This window comes from Pogona vitticeps, chromosome 2 (genome assembly GCF_051106095.1).
Source record: "Pogona vitticeps strain Pit_001003342236 chromosome 2, PviZW2.1, whole genome shotgun sequence".
Taxonomy (NCBI): Eukaryota; Metazoa; Chordata; class Lepidosauria; order Squamata; family Agamidae; genus Pogona; species Pogona vitticeps.
In genome coordinates, this window is record NC_135784.1 from 6,463,636 (window position 1) to 6,485,538 (window position 21,903).

Consider the following 21,903-nt stretch of genomic DNA (forward strand, 5'->3'; position numbering starts at 1 on the left):
CAAAGTTTTATTAAACCTCTCCACAAGTCCATTAGTTTGCGGATGATGTACAGTGGTTCTTAAAGATTTTACTCCTAATAACCTCCACATTTCTCTAAAAGTCAAGCTCATAAAATTAGTGCCTTGGTCCGTAATCACTTCTTTTGGAAATCCTAGCCGAGAAAAAATTTGCATCAATTCCTTAGCTAAAATTTTAGCAGATGTAGATCTCAAGGGAATTGCCTCAGGATATCTGGTTGCATAATCTACCAATACTAATATATAATTATAACCCCCATTTGACTTAGTTAACGGTCCAACAATATCTAATCCGATGCGTTCGAATGGTGTATCAACTAAAGGCATAGGAATTAAACCAGCCCCAGGCTTAGGCTTTGGTTGAGTCATTTGGCATTGTTTACATGTCTTGCAAAATTTTTCAATTTCTGCCCATATATTAGGCCACCAAAACCTCTGCAAAATTCTAGCCCCCATTTTTTGAACAGATAAATGTCCTGCCATAGGCACATCATGAGATAACTTTAAAACATTCTCTCTCCATTTCTTAGGAACCACCAGTTGTTTTGCCCCATCAATAGAAATTCTATACAATAAACCATCACACAATTCAAATCCCCCTTCACCCTTAGATATCGTTCCTTCTGGTTTAGCTTTCTCCATACATTTATATAAGGTTTCATCATCTTGTTGCCATAACCTTGTAGTCTCCCTCGATGCATTCTCCAACATTTCATTCATATTTAAATCATCACATTCCCCTTGCAGTACCTCTTTAGCAGTTAACAATTCTTTCATTTCCACCCAATCCCTGCCCAACAACATTTCTCTAGTTAACCCAGGTACAATACCAACTTCTATAGTCTTTTTTACATTATTAACTTCAACAGTCGCCATAGTAGTATCGTAAGTTTTAACATCACCATGTATGCATCTAATTACCACCTCCCCCTTCCCATTAAATTCTTGTATGTTCCGAACCAAAGTCCTCCTACTCCCAGAGTCAATTAGAGCCAATTTAGTTTCCCCATTTACACGAGCCACTACTTCCCATCCAGCCTTTTGATCCCTCTTTTCCTCAGTCACTTGGCTCCAATCCTGTATCCAGAAACAGTCTACTCCTGGGCAATTTTTTTTCTGATGGCCCTCGGCCCCGCAACAGAAACAAGCTCCTTTGAACTCTCTAGGCTCTTTCCAGCTTGGATAAGCCTCCATTACTCTATGCTTAGAGCCTCCGAGTTTGCTTGTTTCCGGCTTTCCGTCTTTGGCTGAGTGCAGAGAAGATCCCACGTTGCTTTCCGACGCCATCTTTTCTCTCCCCTTCGTCTTCTCATTGTAAGCCCAATTATTCTCGCGCGAGCTCTCCTCGGCATTGCAAAAGTCTTCCACCAATCGGATAGCTGCTTCCAGGTCACGTGGGTGATTTCTTTGTACCCAAGACCTCATATTTGCATGCAATGTTGTGATTAACTATTCCATGACCATTTCCTCCAATATCTGTTCTTTACTCTTTTCTTCGGGTCTGATCCAGCGTATTAAGTTAGCTTTCATTTTCTGTACTAGAGTGCGGGGATGAAGACCTGTTTTCCATTTTAAACCGCGGAATTTCTTCCTATAAGCTTCTTCCGTTAAGTTAAGAGTTTGCAGTATATTGGATTTTACCTTGTCGTATCGCAGAGCTTCTGAGGGAGGTAAGGTATCTATTATCTCTTGCAAACTACCAGTTAAACAGGGAGTTAAAATCAGGGACCATTGCTCCTTGGGCCATCCTGCTGCCAATGCTACTCTCTCGAAGGTATTTAGATAAGCTTCAGGGTCGTCTTCGCTGGTCATTTTTTGTAGTCTTATTGGAGCGGGTCCAGCCACCCATGAATTTTTACTTGCGGGGTCTTCTTTGGTGTCTTTTTTCTCATTACTTTTAGCCAACTGAGATAATATTAAGTTCTGTTGTTCTACCAATAAGTTTATCATTCTTTCTTGTTTTGCGATGGTTTGTTTGACTCCCCAATCATCATCGGTTTTATTGTTATCAACTGCCCCGGGTTGGGCGCCAATGTGAGTGGGTTCTCTATTACCTTGAGGAGTAATTCTTCCCGGGGAGACAAAAGAGGAGTCAGAATTGAAAATTAAAGTATTTTTATTAACAATTGGGTTCACTATTGGGTTCATTTCTTCTTCTTGGTTACAAACAACAGAACTTTGAACTGATAACTGGGGAGGAGAACTCTCCCAAAACCATAACATGGATTTTTCTTCATTCAAATCTTTTAATAATAAATTCTTGCTTTTTCCTCCTCGTACTGCACACAGGGTCCCGCAACAAGGGTGGCGGGCCCAATCTCCCTCTCTCTGGACTCTTTCCTCTACTTCTGGTGGGATATGATGTACCAGACGTGCTGGACCTTGTTTCATCGGGTACACCAGCACCTTCCATTCCTCCGGACTCAAACCAGGGATGATGGGTCTTATCTTGCTGCTAGCTCGGTTTTCTTCCTCTTCACTTGTTAGATTCGCTGAGGGTCTTTTAACTGGAACTGAAAAGACTTGGACATCTCTCTCTGTTTTCCCGGATTCGCTCTCTCTAAAGACAGACACTTTCTCCGTCTCTTTAGAAACGCTTCCTTCTTCAGTTGTTAAGAATACATCTATCTTCTCTCTCTCTTTTAACACCTCTGGTCTTTCTACTGATTTCTTCTCCCTTTCACCATGAACCGGTCTCCTGTCTCCTCCCTCTGGTCTCTCTAACGGACTCAACTGCCTTTCTTTCGCGCGCGCTCCTTCCTCTCGAGCTCTTTCTACTTTCGTCTCGCGACTTTCCTCTACCCCTTCTGCTTGTCTTTTTGTCTCGGGTTCCTTTGGTTTTTCTGATTCTACCTCAATTACCTGAGGGGACGGCTCACTCTTAGTGGTCTCTCTATTCTCCTCCTCACACCCCCTCTAGTGGTAGAAGGCAGAATAGCAGCTTCCCATTAGTTTCTATGGACAGAAAAGAGCAGGTACGGATTAAATGGTTTTCAATGCATTTCTATGGGAAATGCAAATTCGACCTACGAACTTTTCGACTTACAAACCACCTTCCAATATGGATTAAGTTCGTAAGTCGAGACCCCACTGTATACAAATAGTTAAAAGGATCAAAGTGGGGGTCATGTGGTCACCGTGACCAGCTGAAGCCAGCAATCTGGATGCTGCATTTTGAACCCACTGAAGTTTCTTCACATTTTAGGTTAAAAACGTGATCTAGGAGAGTGAACTATGCTCCGTTCAGTATCCCACCATGGCAAGCTTGGGTGTACATGTCTGAAATACAAAAACACTTGTTAGCAGCACTTGAGAAGCACATCTTTTCTCTCCAGCACACTTCTCTTCCCAAAAGCTGGTGAGGGCTGCCTGTCCATCTTTCGTTCCATCTCCAAGCTTTGGGAAGGATGAAGCAGCTCCAAATGGAAGTCAGACCAGTTCCTCTACATTCTCGGCACAACGCTCTCCCACATACGGTATTTATAAAGCGCTTGCTTTGAAAACAAGGGGGCACCAAAAGGAAAGCCCTAAACCTCCATGAGTTGTGGGAAAGGCTTCATTGACAGGTGGACGACAACTGGCAATGACCCAATGAAATCTCAGAGGTGGGTGATCCGTTAAACAGGGAAATGGCTTGGGATCTTTCCATGGGTCTACCCCAGCTGATGCCAACGGTTGTTGGGATGTGTTCCCTTATCTCATAGTCAGTCGTGACACTGCACAGAGATAAGAGTGTGGACGTCTACAGATGAATTTTTGAATGGCTTGTGGGGGGAAGGAAGTTTCACTTTGCCCCCCACCCTGAGGGGACCCATGTGTTTCCTTCGAGGCTCTGTGGAACAGCAGCTGGGCGATCCCTTTGCCACTCATAAAGTCCAACCCCCTACTCAATGCAGGGATAAAAATCAAAGGATATCTGCAAGTAGCTGTCTAAATTTCTCTTCACTCCCTCCATGGAAGCTAACCAGTCCCAAGAACTCTGGCAACATAAGGTTTCAGAGTGTAAGCAGGAAAAATCTCCACCCAGCCGCAGGTGCCTGGAGCTGCCAGAGAGTCACCGAGACGGGACAAGAGAGTCTGCTGAGGTAGGAAGATGGCTCTGCTCAAGGCCTTTTTGGTCCTTGATGGGGAAAGGAGGGAGGATGAGGGAGGAAGAGGAGGAGGAAGGTGCCTCCGGGGTGCTCCTCTTGCGAAGGGAGGGGCGATGAGAGCATGCTTTGGAAAGCAGGAGCAGCAACAATGGCCGGTCCATAGGTTCAGGGAGCAAGAGTGTTTTTCCCCCTGAAAGAACTCCTCGCGCCATAGAAATCCAGTTGTCCATGTGAAAGAGAGATAGAGGTGGAGAAAATTATGCGCGAGCCATCCCCTTCACAAAAGATATCTGCGTGGCATGAAATAGATAAGAAGAGAGAGAGAGAGAGACCCAAATGGAAGGGGAGAATGTAGAAGAAAGGGGGGAGAGAGAGAGAATTGAAAGAGACAAAAGAAAATATTAAGGTTTGTCTAGCAGTAGCGAAAGGGGGGGGAAGGGGAGGAGTTGACCCAACCAGTTTGGGAGGAGGTTGGAGAAGATCAGAGAGGGAAGAGGTAATTCAGAATCATGGTGACAGGAGAGGAGAAGGATAAGAAAGTGAGAGGAGAAAAGGAGAGCGAAAAAGATTATGATAGGATGAGAGGTTTGCTGGAGGACTTCCCCAATGTGAAAACCGGAGGTGAGAAGCATCAGGTGGCTGTGAATATTTGCTTTCTTGCCCAAAATCTGCATGCAGTAAAAGGGAGAACATGATGAAAAGGGGAATAAAAAGAGAGTTTAAGGATTTCATACTGAATAAACCATCTTCAGGGGCTTCTCTTCCTTTCCATTCCAAAATTCTCCCATCTCAAGATATCCAGGTAGATAACCTGTAGGAAAGTGTTACTCTTTCAGCCAATAACCCTAATTCCATTCTGGCATCAAGCTGAATCCTGCTGATGAGGCCGAAGGCTGAGGTGATTCATATGAGATCACCTGGGATGAGTTTAAGGTTACCTTATAGTTTACCTGTACTATATACTGTACAGAGGAATACAAATGTACAGTGGTACCTTGCTAGATGACAACCCCGCTGTACGACGAATCTGCAAGATGGTGACTTTTTGTGACCGCTATAGTGATTCGCAAAACAATCATTCCTATGGGGGAATTCCACTGGACATCAATTAGGTCTGTGCTTTGTGAACCGTTTGTTCGCAAGACAACCATTTTTCCAGCTGATTGTCGGCTTCCTAAAATGACTGCCCTGGGTTTTCCAGACCCATGCTTCACAGGGCAGCCATTTTTACAGCTGATTGGCGCTCTTAAAATGGCTTCCCTATGGAGGATCTGGATGATGAGGTAATTTCGCCATTGGAACGCATTAAACCGGGTTTCGATGCATTCCAATGGGGAAAGGCTTTTCGCATGACAACGATTTTGCTTAACAGTGATTTTCCCAGAACGGATTATCGTTGTCATGCGGGGCACCACTGTATTGTGGAGAGTTGGAGAATTGCTAGACAACATGCAGTTGGAGTATTTCGTACACAGACTGTACATAATGTAATATAAGCTTTGAGTTAGAAGCTGTTGCCTCGTATTTTTCTTCTCTGAGAAGACCTTGGAGGCTGGTGGTACCCCTGCTTTGCTCAGCGCACCCCACAAATACTTGACACAAGTTCTGCGTCCAGCACACTTCTGCTGCACAAGAAAGCATGTGTGTCGCTGGCGAGCGACTTGTGGGTCCCGAGGGAGTCCAGAAGTGCCGGGAGCTCTTAGGGGCCCAGTGGTGGTGAGCGTTCCTGCCTGTCAAGCCCAGGAGGGGTAAAAGGCCAGCCAGAGACAGAAGGAAATGAATTTAATGTTCAAAACTGCAATCTAACTCAGCAGCAATGGGAGGATTTCCTCTAGGTAAAGTTAAATGGTAAGAACTACATGTCGTGGTTCTTAAAAATGGAGATGCTTTCAAAAAGAGACAAAACATGGACTGTAGTTGAAACTCCAACTGATGACCCTGATGTACAAGAGAAGGAATTGATTGAGAGGACGTCATCTAGTTTTATTTTGTGCTGGGAGGACAGTCAGCACATACACACACACAGGCACAACCCTCTTCTTCTCACTCCCTTTTTGCTCACACCTCTCATCTCTTCTCTGTCTCCTGCAGGAATGTTTATGATAGAATATACCGCAGAGACATAGACCAGAAACCACTCCATGTGAAATCTAAGATTGGCCTGAGCCAATGGCTTCATGCAAGAAAAGCAGGAAATACATGCAGAGAAGAACATTCTGGAGAACACCTGTCTCCAAAAAATACTCTAGTGGTTTCTACCCACTTATACACCATGGGAAGGAGGTCTGGAGAAAAAGGTGTAGGAGCCAGTATAAATGTCAGAGGAGGGGAATCCATGATTCTGGCAGAGGAGGAGAAAGGGGATAAATAAGGGGGGGGGGGAACAGCCAGCCTGATTTTTCTTTGGGGCTAGGAGAAAGGCAGCATCTTGGGCTACATGAATGGGTCATGTGATCAGCATAATCAGCAACCAAACAGGACAGAACGCATTCATTGATAAAAATAAAATAAAATCACTCTGTCTCCCACCAGCTTCCCCTGCTGGGGTTGTGAGCTGTTACTATTTGAAATTTTATATAAACAAGCCTGGGCAGGGCCAACGAGGTCCATGAAGGAAGAGCCGGCCAAGGTTTGGATATTGACATGCAGTTAGAATTTATTGACCCAAAATAAAAGCGGGAGGGAGAGAGATGTGTGCAGTAAAGGCGAAACAGTGTAGGTAGAATTGATGAGGGGCCAAGTGCAGAGTCCTGCTGTGCAGGCAGATGATGGAAGAAGCTGATGGAACCTCATTTCTCCTCGGCTGATGTGAGTCAAGCCCCCCCAACCTTGTTCCTGCCCCCCCTCCCCACACCCACGTTCGTGCAGGAGGGGGGGAAGGGGGAGGGAACATACTACGAAGGGGAGAGAAGGACTCCTCCACGGGACGCCCCTTCGAACCGGAACCGGGATCTGCAGCGCCTGCCTTCCTCCTCCTCCCCTTTGGCCCCAGGAGAGAAGCGACTCGGAGAGAAGAAGCGGGGCTCTTTTTTGGGGGGGGCTCCCGGATCGGGACCGGGAGGGAGGTGGGGCGCTTCCATCGGGATCCCCATCCTGGGGGGGGAGAGGGGCTGTGCCAACAGGAAGGATCACGTGACCTTACATCGCTTCTGCCCAACTGGGGGGGGGGCTAGAGCTACGAAAGAGGAGAGAGAGGACCACGTAGCTGATGTAGTTCTGCCCTTGGGTGTGTTCTTTCCTATAAAGGCCAGGACTGCGGGAGCAGCAACTTCCACGTCCCAAATATTCATATGGTTTCTCCCCAGTGTGTGAATCTGAGACATTGGAACCGCATGGCACTTGAGGACATGCGTTTCACATTCCCTGGAGTGTTCTGCTCCTTCTGTGAATGTTTAGATGTGAACAAATCTTATGACTTTGAAGCTCCTCCCACATTCCATGCATTTCTACGGTTCCCTCCCTGTGTGAGATCTTTGACGAATTCAGGGATCTGCTTTCACTGACTTTCCATGCATTTCCATGGTTTCTCCCCTGGATGCAAAGCAGGTGGGGGAGCTTGCCAGGTGCTTCTGCCGGGCTTTGCCTTCTGGGGTCCAGACTAACTGTTTTACTCCACAAATCTGCCACACTCTAGTTATAAGCCTGGATGTAAAAGATGGTTCTATAATGTCTGCTTCTAAACGTTTAAAAGGTGTTGAAATTACTGGTAAAGGGCACATCTTAACCTCAGCCTGGTCACTGTTATAACTCTGTTTCTGGCACATATCAACTTTCTGACAGAAATTTCTAACCTGTTTTTCTGTTTCAGCCCAATAAAACTTCTGGGTTATTCTCTGGTTGATTTCACTTATACACAAATGTGCATCAACTATGACTGAATACTTATCTGGTACCATTAACTGGCTTCTAATCTCAAGTTCCCCTTTTAAACTATTTAACTGTTTTTCTCTGTATAGCAACCCTTGTTTAAGGGATAATCCTTTGCTAGCCCCTTTTCCAAAACAGCCTTTTAAAGTGGGGTCTGCTAGCTGCTTTTGGACAAATATATTTTCCTGAGGTATTTCCAGAGAAATTGCCTCAGCTTGGGGTAGATTTCTAACTCCCTCTTGAAAATCAGTAATCTTTCCTGCTGCTTCATTTTGTTCTGGTAGTGATTGTGTAATCACAAAGGCACTCTTGACATGTTTTGAGAGATCAGTGCCTATAAGAACTGATGCAGCAGCAATAGGAATATTTTCATCATAACTTGAGATCTTCCCTCTAAATGTATCAATTTTAGAGAGCTTAGCTGCCTCTGCTTTCGTTTCTATGGCTACAGGGCCTTCTCTAGGGGGAGTCATCTGGCTGTTCTGAATGTAATACACAGACTTTGCCTCTTTTAAATTCACTTTCTGAGGTAAATTTTCTTTATTTTGTTTTGTTTTAAGACACTGGAAATCAATATGGCCCCTCTCTTGGCAGTTGAGGCAAATTTTTTCTTCCCATGAGCTTTTTCTAGCAAATTCTTCTAAATTTTCTTTTCCCTCCAAAATCTGGCTCTTGGCTTGGCCCTGTTCTGAAGGCTTTCCAACAAAATGGCCGCCCTCTTTCTGCTGGCTCTTAACTTGCCCTTGAGAATATTTAGGGTAGTCTTCCCCTGTTTTCCTCATGTTTTTTCCCTCAGAATACAACGGCTTTCTTATTTGTGAAATGAAATCTTCACTTTCTCCTGCCTTTATTCTCAAATCCAGTTCCTTTTGCTTAGCCTCAAACTCAGCCCTGATCTGTAAAATTTCTTCCTAAAATTTCAGCCCTAGCTTTTATCTCTTTTACTTTTTCTTCAGTCTTATCTCTGATTTCTTTTAATTTAATGTCTTTTTGCTGAATATATTTTTCAAGATCTTGCTCACTTTGTCTGGCCTGAGCCTCATACTTTTCTCTTTTTGAAATTTTTTCAACTGATAAATTGTTATTAATCTGATTTAGGAAACTTAATTCTAATTGTGCCATTCTAATTTGGTGTTTCAATTCTATCTCTTTTTTCCTCATGGCTATTTCCCTTTTCCTGGCATCTGCCTCTGCCTGTTTGATTTCATCTCTTTCTTTTCTTCTGATTTCTGTATTCATGTTTTTGTGCTAACACAAATTTTCTTAGGTCTGATAAATGTTCACTAGAGGACTCTTCCTCTTGCGCTGAGGAAAATTTTTCCTGTTCACCATTTAACTTATCTCCAGAACTATCAGACATCTCTGGAGATTTTGGCTCAATTTCAGATGTTTTACTGCGAGTTAAGGGCATTTTTATTCACAAAAAAGATTCTTTCTAATTTCAAGCTTCTGTTTAAAATCACTTTTTTCCTTCCCTGTGCTAAGGTCTGATACTTGCAGTGTACACCAGCTGGCCTAGCTGTGAGCTGGTAACTGTAACTGCACTTCTTTGGCGTCTTCTGCCCCTTACACTGGGCCCCTTGCCAACTAAGGATACTTTATATTTCTGCCTTTGGCTCAACTTTAAATTTTAATACAGCTCTACCCACACTTAGGTTCTGCTGATTAAAATGGAGATCCCTCAGCTTTGCTGCCCTTGGTCTGTGTCCACACAGAGTTCTCCTAATTCTTGACACGCTGACCAAACCACCACAGCCTCTGCTTTTGGGCCACTGTCCCTCACAAAATGGACACCACAGAGCTCATATATCAGTTCTTCCACTCTGAAGCTTAAGCGCCTCTCCACTAAATTTGCTCCCCTTGAGTCAAATTCTAGAGAGTTACCCACGCTTTACACTTCAGGTGACCCTAACTGAAATCCTCTTGCTCTGGTCACTTTGGCCAAGACTTTACTGGACAACTCGTATCCCACCCGCTGGACACCAGTTTTATTGTGACAGCCTCCTCACACGTCACCAAGGAGGTGTCACGTCACTCTCACATACACACTTCACGCTGCCACCAACCATACACTCAACTGACTCCTCAGGCAACTGTATGGATTTTTAAAATAAAAACTTATGTTTATTTGTAAGAACAAAAGGAATGGTAAATCACTTTATCAACTAAAATAAAAGGCAATCTGAAATAATAAAGTATCCCCTCATACACACTCTCTCTCAGACCTTCACTAACACAGTACAGTGGTGCCTCACATATGCGAAAACATCGCTGTACGGATCAAAGAAAGCCATTGGAACGCATTAAACGAAAATTGGCAGAAAACTCACCGTACAGTGATGTTTTCTGGGTCCGGCAGCCATTTTCGTGCCCTCAGTAAGCGAGGGGAGGGCGCGTGACACCCTCCCCCAGGTATGGTAGCTTTTTAGTCACCCATAGTGTGATTGACAGAGGCCACGAAAAAGGACAGGTTTTCACACATCCCAACCTGGCCTCCCCATTGTCACACCCTTTTCTTTATGTGGCGGTTGACCTAACTGAAGGGAGAGCCTTGGTGCCAAGGTACATATACCGGGGGGGAGGGGTCTATGCTAATGTATTTTCCTTTGCTACCACAGAAGCTCTAGAATATTCCAAGGCTCCGCACATAGGCAGATTACCCATAGTGTGAATCACAGAGGTCCACTCGAAGAACTACAATTACAGGTAGGTAACCTGTCAATCCCTTCCAGACCCGTACGTCTAAGATTGATGTTGTATAAGAAATTATCCTCATTGGAACCAAGGGAGGTACAGAGGGGAGCTAAGCCGAATGGAGGGTGTGTAGGTTTGAGGGACGGCTCTTGCCTGGACAGAGAAGACAAGGACTGCAAACCTGAGTAAGCAGAAGTTAATGTAAAAGGTGCTCACGTCGTCCCTGGCTTAGAAAGCAACCGCTACCTTCACATATCCTCCACAGAAAGAAATGGCCATGGGATGGAAATGGGCGGGAGGAGGGCTCTTGTCGAACATGTGAGGTGGAAGGCAAGCGGCTGTGCTGGAGAGGGAAGGGAAAGGAAGCTGGCTGGGGGGGGAGTTTAACTTTGGCTATCACCGGGCCAGGTTTAGTTAAGCAGAGAAATGCATTTTGGGGTAACTATGCGGTGAAGTTCTCAAAAGCTTGGAGAAGTAGACTAGAAGTGTGTTAAAGGGAAACATTTGGAAAATGGATAGAAGTTCCATGTCCTATTTTTTTTTTGCATTGCAATGTCTTTGTCATGTTTTTACAACCAAAAAGAAAAGCTGATAGGGCAGGCAGTGATAGAAACCCGTCGAACCGCAGTATCTCTGGGGAATAGGTTTCAAGCCCACCCCCACCCCCATACCAGAAAGCAGGGATAGAGAAACACTCTATAAGCCAAGCCTCTCACATGTTGTTTGCTGCCACCTCCATTCTCTCTGATTGTAAAGATGATGTTGGTCACATTAACTCTGACATCCTCAAGATCTCTGGCAGCAGCCAAGAAGAACAGAGCAGTTTAAAAAATAATTGAAGCAAACAAACATTGGTAAAAAAAAAAACTAAAACAATAGGGACTCCACTTGGAATAAAAGGCTCCAAGTTCTGATTCAAGTCCAGTTATTAAAAAAAAAAGTTGAGTCTAAGTTGGGTCACTTGTGTGACTTAAATGTGGCTTGACAGTGAGACGCACAACTCAAATCCCCATCCCTGCTCTTCTCTTTCTCTCCCATCATAAACCTGCAAGACCATACTATAAGCAATACATTTAAATCGCTCTCTGCGCAGAAACAGACAGAAGACTGTCTCTTCACTTCAGTCTTCTACTAACTTTCAAGTTAACATCTTATTGAGGGCAAACAAATGCCTCTCCCCCAGACCAAACGTTACTCCAGCAAAGGAGATACTTCCTGTCAGGATTTCTACTCCTTAAGTGTAATCCATTAGGTTAGGGGTCTCCAAACTTTTCAGTATGAGGGCTATATCATCTATTTTACACATTTTCGAGAGCCGAACGGGGAAAAAACCAATGGGGATAGGGGACCTATCACCTCAATTCCAAAACACTGACCTGTTTGGAAGGGTTTTTGTTGTTTTAGGCAGCCATTCATTCTCTAAGGGGGTGGTAACCCTGGGCAGGCCTGGTACATTTATAGAGGGCCAGATTGGAAACAATTCTTCACAAACCACTGTATGAGGTTCATTATGTGATTTATACAATACTGATTCAGCATAAATTTATTTCATGTTGTGTTTCTAGCTCTGACCACAAAAGGTTCAGAAAGGGAGGCTTCTCCATGTCCACCCTCCCACCCATATCTTTGAAATCACACCAGCCTTTTTATCTGCTCATCTGTCCAAGGCTGATGGGGCCAAACTTTCAAGGCCACCCCCCCCCCAGGTACTATCTGACCAAGCTTGGGACAATAAAGGAACCAGGGAGGTGCTGGCCAGCCACCAGGGTTCCCTTCTCTGCTGAATTAATTACGTTCTTGGGTGAAGCAGATTGTCCAAATCCACTGTTATTTGGCTTCCGGGATGGAGAAAGATTTAGCCACCTAGGCTGGTGTTCAATTCATTTCTTCAATGTGGTTGATCCTTCAGTCAGTTTAGGCATCCTTCTGTCTCATGAAACTATGGTAACATGCTCTGAATGGAGGACTTGGAACAGTGTCTAGTGTGGCTGAGAAGGCCAATTCAAGAATGACAATCCCTTCCACACTAAGGACAAACACAATCTGTCCCCTGTGCAGCTCCCTGATTTTGCAGGTTTCGGGATGTCTCTTGGCCTCGGCCTGCTGTACAAGGGTCTCTTCAACCATAGGTTGATCCTCTGGTTTTATATTTTGCTTGTCTGCTTTTAGCTATACATGTATTTTTTTTCTTTCTTTCAATGTTTTATTAAGGTTTGTAACTTAGTACATTAAAAAATTATAAACATGACAAAACATTACAAAACTTAAAACCGATTGTACAAAACATCAACACAACTAAATCAAAAGCACATGCTAACCCTAACACTAAGACATAATTAATAAATTACCCCTAACTAGCTACAGAAGTACATTTTTAGGCAATCCCGGCTTTAGTATTACACCTTAGCATACAGTGAATAGCTATACAGTGGTGCCTTGCTTAACAGGCGCCCCGTTTAACGACGAAACCGCATAGTGACGAAGATTTTGCGATCACTTTTGCAATCGCATTGCGATGTTCCCTATGGAGAAAATTGCTTTGCAATGATCGGTACCCTCTTTCGCTTACCGATCATTGCAAAGTGATGATTTTTTAACAGCTGATCGGCGGTTCCAAAATGGCCACTGGGTAAAAAAATGGCCACCCGCTGTGCTTTCGCGCCGATTCCTCGCTTACCGGGCAGCGAAAATGGCAGCCGTATGGAGGATTTTCACTTTAAGGTGAGTTTTAAGCCTATAGGAACGCAATGAATGGGTTTTGTATGCATTCCTATGGGCTTTTTAAAATTGCAAGTGACAAAATCGCTTTGCAGCGATTTTTGCTGCACCGATTATCGTCGCTATGTGAGGCACCACTGTATTCCCAATTTATACCATTCATTTAACTGAAAATCATATTTTATTTTCCAATTCTTAGCTATCATTAATCTTGCTGCTATTAAGGAAATTGAAATCAATTTTTCAGTTGACCAATTACATTGCTTCTTAACAAATATAGAAAAGTGCTATTTTAAGGCATTATTTCTAAATTTTCCTTAGGCATTTCCATAAAAGACAGTTGCCAAATTTCAATATGTTATCTGGCCATGAGGCATGGTTTTGTATCAAATAAGCTTTTCTATCAAATATATTTTCTAGATAAACTTAATAATTTTGATTTGAAGTTTAACCTCTGCCTCGTTTATTGCTCCAGAGAACAGAACAAGTCAGGGAGCACTGTTGCTATCTTAAGCGTTATATATTATATATATATATATATATATATATATATATTAGCAAGAAAGATCCTGTGCCAGGAATATTATTTTACATTTATTTTTCTTTACCTGTGATGATTTGGATGGAGAGCTAAGTGTCTTACAATTATTTTTACACTGCCATTGGACTCTTGTAGGGACGTGGTGGAGCTGTGGGCTAAACCGCAGAAGCTTGTGCTGCAGGGTCAGAAGACCAGCAGTCGTAAGTTCGAATCCACGCAACGGAGTGAGCGCCCGTCGCTTGTCCCAGCTCCCGCCAACCTAGCGGTTCGAAAGCATGCAAATGCGAGTAGATTAATAGGGACCACCTCGGTGGGAAGGTAAACAGCGTCCGTGTCTAAATCACACTGGCCATGTGACCACGGAAGGATTGTCTTCGGACAAACACTGGCTCTATGGCTTGAAGAGCAGGATGAGCACCGCCCCCTAGAGTCGGACACGACTGGACAAAAATTGTCAAGGGGAACCTTTACCTTTACCTATTGGACTCTTGTATTGTTTCATTATTTTAGCACTCTATACGTGGAGAATTTCAAAACTTGATATCGGGACTGTGACCTTAGTGCTAATTTCCCTTCACTGATTAATGTAACCTCTTCATATTTTAATGCATTCTACACCAACATTTGCCTAAAATCCCAGTTTCTGAACCTTTTGCATTTACGGCACTATCTACCAACTTTTGTGCCATAAATTCATTAAAAAATAACCAATGATCTTTGATTCATTAGAAAGGCGGTAATTGCTGCAAAAAGTCACAAGGTCAAAGTAAGAAAATATTAATGTTTTAATCTCTGTAACAGAGAGATTGGAGGGACCTAACAGAAGCAGAAGATGTCAAGAAGAGGTGGCAAGAATACACAGAGGAATTATATCAGAAAGATTTGGATATCCCGGACAACCCAGACAATGTAGTTGCTGACCTTGAGCCAGACATCCTGGAGAGCGAAGTCAAGTGGGCCTTAGAAAGCCTGGCTAACAACAAGGCCAGTGGAGGTGATGGCATTCCAGTTGAACTATTTAAAATCTTGAAAGATGATGCTGTTAAGGTGCTACATTCAATATGCCAGCAAGTTTGGAAAACTCAACAGTGGCCAGAGGATTGGAAAAGATCAGTCTACATCCCAATCCCAAAGAAAGGCAGTGCCAAAGAATGCTCCAACTACCGTACAATTGCACTCATTTCGCACGCTAGCAAGGTTATGCTCAAAATCCTGCAAGGTAAGCTTCAGCAGTATGTGGACCGAGAACTCCCAGAAGTACAAGCTGGATTCCGAAGAGGCAGAGGAACTCGAGACCAAATTGCTAACTTGCGCTGGATTATGGAGAAAGCCAGAGAGTTCCAGAAAAATATCTACTTCTGCTTCACTGACTATGCAAAAGCCTTTGACTGTGTGGACCACAGCAAACTATGGCAAGTTCTTAAAGAAATGGGAGTGCCTGACCACTTTATCTGTCTCCTGAGAAACCTATATGTGGGACAGGAAGCAACAGTTAGAACTGGTCATGGAACAACTGAGTGGTTCAAAATTGGGAAAGGAGTACGACAAGGCTGTATACTGTCCCCCAGCTTATTTAACTTATATGCAGAATACATCATGCGGAAGGCTGGACTGGAGGAATCCGAAGCCGGAATAGATTGCCGGAAGAAATATCAACAACCTCCGATACGCAGATGATACCACTCTGATGGCAGAAAGTGAGGAGGAACTAAAGAACCTTGTAATGAGAGTGAAAGAGGAGAGTGCAAAAAACGGTCTGAAACTCAACATCAAAAAAACTAAGATCATGGCCACTGGTCCCATCACCTCCTGGGAAATAGAAGGGGAAGATATGGAGGCCGTGTCAAATTTTATCTTCCTGGGCTCCATGATCACTGCAGATGGAGACAGCAGCCCTGAAATTAAAAGACGCCTTCTTCTTGGGAGGAAAGCGATGACAAATCTTGACAGCATCTTGAAAAGCAGAGACATCACCTTGCCGACAAAAGTCCGAATAGTCAAAGCTATGGTTTTTCCTGTCGTGATGTATGGAAGTGAGAGCTGGACCATAAAGAAAGCAGACCACCGAAGAATTGATGCCTTTGAATTGTGGTGCTGGAGGAGGCTCTTGAGAATCCCCTGGACTGCAAGGAGAACAAACCTATCAATACTAAAGGAAATCAACCCTGAGTGCTCACTGGAAGGACAGATCCTGAAGCTGAGGCTCCAATACTTTGGCCATCTCATGAGAAGAAAAGAGTCCTTGGAAAAAACCTTGATGTTAGGAAGGTGTGATGGCAAGAGGAGAAGGGGACGACCGAGGATGAGATGGTTGGACAGTGTCTGCGAAGCAACCAACATGAACCTGACACAACTCCGGGAGGCAGTAGAAGACAGAAGGGCCTGGCGTGCTCTGGTCCATGGGGTCACGAAGAGTCGGACACGACTAAACAACTAAACACACACACAACAGAGTAGGTACTGCTCCCTCTAATAAGGAAGTCACTTCTAAGGCCAGAACCCTGACCCTACCTAGAGAGGCAGATGTCCAAAAACATGGGAGAGGAAAACTGCTTGTGTCCTCAAAAAAAACAGGGGGGAAAAGGAGACTGAGAGTCTGAATCTATAGAAATTATCAGTGTAACAACAGGTGCAAAAGGAAGAAAATATGGGAACGTGAAAAGGACATTGTTGCCCCTCTGGCTCTACTCCTACATCCAAATCTGGTCATTTGAGCTGGACAGAGACCAAGAAGTGATGTATTCAGGATGCTAGGCCTGTATGCATCCTTCCATCTCGAGAAACTATGGTAATGTGCTCTAGATAGAGGTCTTGGACTGGCGTCTAGTGTGGCTAAGGCCAATTCTGACAATCCTTTCCACACTGAAGACCAATACAATCTGTCCCCTGTCCAGCTCCCTGATTTTGCTGGTTTCAGGACTGCCTCATTGCCTCGGCCTGCTGGACAAGGGTCTCTTCAAATTGGGAGAGGCCATGATGCACCGCCTGCCTCCAGGCTGAATGCTCAGATGACAAAATTTCCCATCTGTTGAGGTCCATTCCTAAGGCCTTCAGATCTCATTTGCAGATATCCTTGTATTGCAGCTGTGATCTCTCTGGGGCGCTTTCCCTGCACTAATTCTCCATACAGGAGATATTTTGGAATCCAACCGTCATGACATGCCCAAGCCAATGTAAACATTATTGGTTGTTGTAGGTTTTTTGGGCGGTTTGGCCGTGTTCTGAAGGTTTTTCTTCCTAATGTTTCACCAGTCTCTGTGGCTGGCATGTTCAAAGGACAGGATTAAGAACTCTGTGTTCTGTGCCCAGAGTTCTAACTCCTGTCCTCTGCAGATGCTAGCCACAGAGACTGGCAAAAAGTTAGGAAGAAAATCCTCCAGAACACGGCAAAACAGCCCATATAACCTACAACGACCATCAGATCCTGGCCATGAAAGCCTTCAAGAACACATTGTAGACGTCACTGTTTCAGTAATGTATACATGCTAAAATTCCAGCTGATTCTAGGGCTGCTCTAGAGTAGGGATAAGAATAGGGCCTGCTGAGATTGATAAACTGCAGTACAGGGAAAGTTGGTGGTAAGGTAAGGAGGAGTGTTCAGAATCTCTTTAATTTTTAATGCCCTCTAAATAAAGTCATTTCTCAGAGATTCTCCCTTTAACAGTTCGGCTCATGTCCAATCGTGCCTCTGAGAAACAGATGTTTTACATAAGCAGTTGACGGGTTTCCGGTACCATCAAGATATATTTATTGTTTAAATAGTCCATACTTTCGAAGGCAATATCCTGTGCCATCTTCATCAGGGAAGGCAAGGTAAGTTTTAGATCATCCTTTCGCACACTTCAGCTTCAGTACCAAGTCTGTTTCCTGTCTTCTCCTTGTTACCGAGTTATGTGATTCACCTAGTCGTTGGTCAAAATCCTGTTGAGTAGCTACATCTTCATAACTTGAGTTGTGTGACCTGTTGTGAATGTTTCACTAAAGTCATACCCAGAATGGAGCTCCATGGGCACAGTTGAACTAATTTGTGCAGTTCACGGCACAACCAGTTGCACAGGAAGGCACAAAAACACCTTGGGCATAACCCTCCCATGAGCATACCCGGCATAACTATACACTAATCCTAGTATATCAACCACTTTTAACTCAAGACAATGACTGCAGAAACATGAGCTTGTGGCCCTACAATTTTTTCTTAAATAACTAAAATGGATTATCATAAACATTATTACTATTACTATTACTATTACTATTACTATTACTATTACTATTACTATTATTATTATTATTATTATTATTATTATTATTATTATTATTATTATTATTATTATTATTATTATTATTATTAATTTGATTTATATCCCGCTCATCTGATCAGATTGACCACTCTGAGCGGCTTCCATAAAAAATATACAATAAAGCATAAAAATTATTACAAGAACACCACATATAATAAAACAAATAGAAAGAGAAAGGAAATTAAGTATTGACAGGAGGGAAGGCCTGAACATATAACCATGTTTTTAGCTGGTTCTTAAATGTGCCCAGCGTAGGGGCCACACGAATCGCTGGAGCTTGTTCCAGAGGCGAGGAGCCACCGCCGAGAAGGCCCGATTTCGTGTTCACTCCTTCCGGGCCTCCCTTGGCGTTAGGCTCCTCAGCCTCACCTCCTGGTTTATGCGGGTGATCCGGGTAGATCTAGGTGGGAGCAGGCGTTCCGCCAAATATCGAGGTCCTAAACCGTTTAGGGCCTTGTATGTAAACATTAACACTTTGAAGTTGACGTATTTTTCTATGTAGATGACCCCCCAATGTATATAACCTCTATAATTTTTGTCCCTTGACAGAGGCAGAGGAGCAGTCAATGTTCAGCTGCCAGGGGTGGTTCCGCCTTCATCCCCTGCTGCCTCCACTGCCCGATCACGTCACTGCCTTGTCCGCTGCCCAAGCGGTGCTGGAGGAGGCAATCCAGTGGTGGAGGCAGCAGCAGCAGCAGGAGGCAAAGGAGCCTCTTGTGGCTGCCCATTGACTGCTGCCAATACTGTCCAACTGCCTCCTCCTCCTCCTCCTGCCAGGGCTCACCTCCAGCTCACATCGCCGCCATGTCCCCTGCCTGAAGGGAGCCTGTGAGTGGCTCTGGAGGAGGCAATTCTGCAGTGGCAGCAGTAGCAGTCAATGGGCAGCCACAACAGGCTGCCGAGTGTGGCTGCTCCTTTGCCTCCGCCTCCACCCATGTACAAAACGACCCTTAATTTTTATTCTTAAGTGTTGTTTTAGAGTCAGAAAAATATGGTACTCCCCCCCCTGAATTTTGTCAATAAAAATCTCCACCAGAAATAGGCAGCTTTCTAACAAAAGGGCTTGTATTTCCAAACCAGATAAGAATTTTTGCTTCAAGAAAGGGAATGTGACACCAGAGTCCCTCCAGCAGGTGGTGTCTACCCAAACCATATACATGTATTCAGATTCTCTCTAATGTTCTTCATGTCAAATATATTTTCCTTTAACTGATTGCCTTTCTACATCCCACATATTTAAGTACAGTGGTGCCTCGCTAGACGATGATAATCCGTTCCACTGAAATCGCTGTTTAGCGAAATCATCGTCTAGTGAAATTGGAATGCACTGAAACCTGTTTAATGCATTCCAATGAGGAAGAATCGTCATCATCGTCTAGCGAAGATCGGCTATAGGAAAACCGCTTTGCGAACCACCAATCAACTGTTTAAATAGCTGTCTTGTGAAGCTTAGGTCCTGAAAACACCCGGTGTGCGAGTGGGGAGGGAGCTGTCAAAATTGTTGTCTAGTGAAAATCGGTTTGCAAAGCAAGGCCGAAACATTGTCCAGCAAAATTCCCCCATAGGAATCACTGTTTTGTGAATCGCTATAGCGATCGCAAAAAGTCAATGTCTAGCAGAAAAACTCATGCAGGGTAACTGTCTAGTGAGGCACCACTGTATTAGCACTTTCCATACATCAGATTTAAACACTCACTCTTTTCACATTTAAGGTTTACACTGTTACTGTAGTGCTTTCTGCATTCCATGCAGCTTAAATACGTTTACCCTGTTCTGTTTTCTTTCATGTAGCTAAAGGTCAGTGCATGTGGTGACCCTTTTCATACTCCATTTATTTTTATGGCTTCTAACATATGAGTTCTTTTATGAGGACTCAGATTATCATTCTGACCCTTCCACATTGCAACAATTCCTACGTTGCCTCTCCTGGGTGAATTTTTTGATTTAAACTAAGGTGACAATTCATACTGAAGCTCTTTCCACATTCTATGCATTTATAGTGTATGGCTTCTCCTCTTTGTGGGTTTTTTGATGTGAACTAAGGTTACCTTTTTGACTGAAGTTCTTTCCACATTCTGTACATTTATATGGTTTCTCCCCTGTGTGAGTTCTTTGATGTGCACTAAGGTTACCTTTTTGACTGAAGTTCTTTCCACATTCTATACATTTATATGGTTTCTCCCCTGTGTGAGTTTTTCGGTGTGCACTAAGGTTACTTTTCTTACTGAAGCATTTTTCACATTCCATGCATTTATATGGTTTCTCTTTTGTGTGAGTGGTTTGATGTGAACTTAGGTGACTGCTCTTACTGAAACTCTTTCCACATTCCATGCATTTATATGGTTTTTCCCCCGTGTGAGTTCGGTGATGTAAACTAAGGCTACTGCTGCGACTGAAGCTCAGTCCACATTCCATGCATTTATAGGGTTTCTCCCCTGTGTGAGTTCTTTGATGAGAACTAAGGTTACCACTCTGACTGAAATTCTTTCCACAATCCATACATTTATATGACTTCTCACCAGTGTGAGTTCTTTGATGTAAACTAAGGCCACTGCTTCGCCTAAATCTATTTCCACATTCCATGCATTTATATGGTTTCTCCTCAGTATGAGTTCTTTGATGGTAACTAAGAGTACTTCTCTCACAGAAGCTCTTCCCACATTCCATGCATTTATATGGCTTCTCACCAGTGTGTGTTCTTTCATGTGAACTAAGGTTACTTCTCTTGCTGAAGCACTTTGCACATTTCCAACATTTGTATGGCTTGTCTCCTGTGTGAGTTATTTGATGTGAACTCAGGCTACTGTTACCAATGAAGCTGAATTGGCGTTTTTTGCATTTATATGGTTTCTCCCCTCTGTGAGTTCTGTGATGTAAGCTAAGGCTACTGCTGTGACTGAACCTCATTCCACATTCCACACATTTATATGGTTTCTCCCCTGTATGAGTTCTCAGATGTGAACTAAGGGTACCACTCTGACTGAAGCTCTTCCCACATTCCATGCATTCATATGGTTTCTCCCCAGTATGAGTTCTTTGATGTAAAGTAAGCTTACCAGTGTTACTGAAGCTCTTTCCACATTCCAAGCATTTATATGGTTTTTCCCCTGTGTGACTTCTATAATGTAAACTAAGACTGCTGCTACGACTGAAGCTCTTCCCACATTCCATGCATTTAAATGGTTTCTCCCCTGTGTGAGTTCTTTGATGTGAACTAAGATTACCTCTCTGGCTGAAACTCATACCACATTCCATGCATTGGTATGGTTTCTCTCCTGTGTGAGTTCTGCGATGCACATTGAGGCTACTGCTCTCACTGAAGCTTTTTCCACATTCCATACATGTATATGGTTTCTCCCCTGTGTGCGTCCTTTGATGTGAACTAAGTTGACTGCTCTTACTGAAGCTCTTTCCACACGGCAGACATTTATACATTTTTGCCTCTCTCAGTGGTTTTTCACAAGAACAACTACTATTGTTCACAGTGACTCTTTTTTCATGTTCCAAACATTGAGTTTTTCCTTTGGCTGGACTTTGCTATGTTTGTTGAAATGTTTCTTTTGAGGCAACACTTTACTTTTTCTTGGTGGTTCAGCTCCAGCTTCTTGGTGGTGCCCTGAGAAACTGAAGATGGACTTTCCTCTGTCATTGGTTGGCTTCCTTTCTGCTTTTTCTC

General features: G+C 43.6%; 1 protein-coding gene across 1 annotated transcript in view; it reads right to left on the reverse strand.

The window, feature by feature from the left end:
* Window positions 1-8,963: 8,963 nt before the first annotated feature.
* LOC144587299 (uncharacterized) overlaps window positions 8,964-21,903 on the reverse strand; it is a 36,759-nt gene continuing 23,819 nt past the window's right edge. The window contains exon 5 of the mRNA XM_078387373.1: window positions 8,964-21,609. Within this exon, the coding sequence (XP_078243499.1) occupies window positions 20,214-21,609 (1,396 nt within the window). The 3' untranslated portion in view covers window positions 8,964-20,213. The remainder of the gene's footprint in view (window positions 21,610-21,903) is intronic.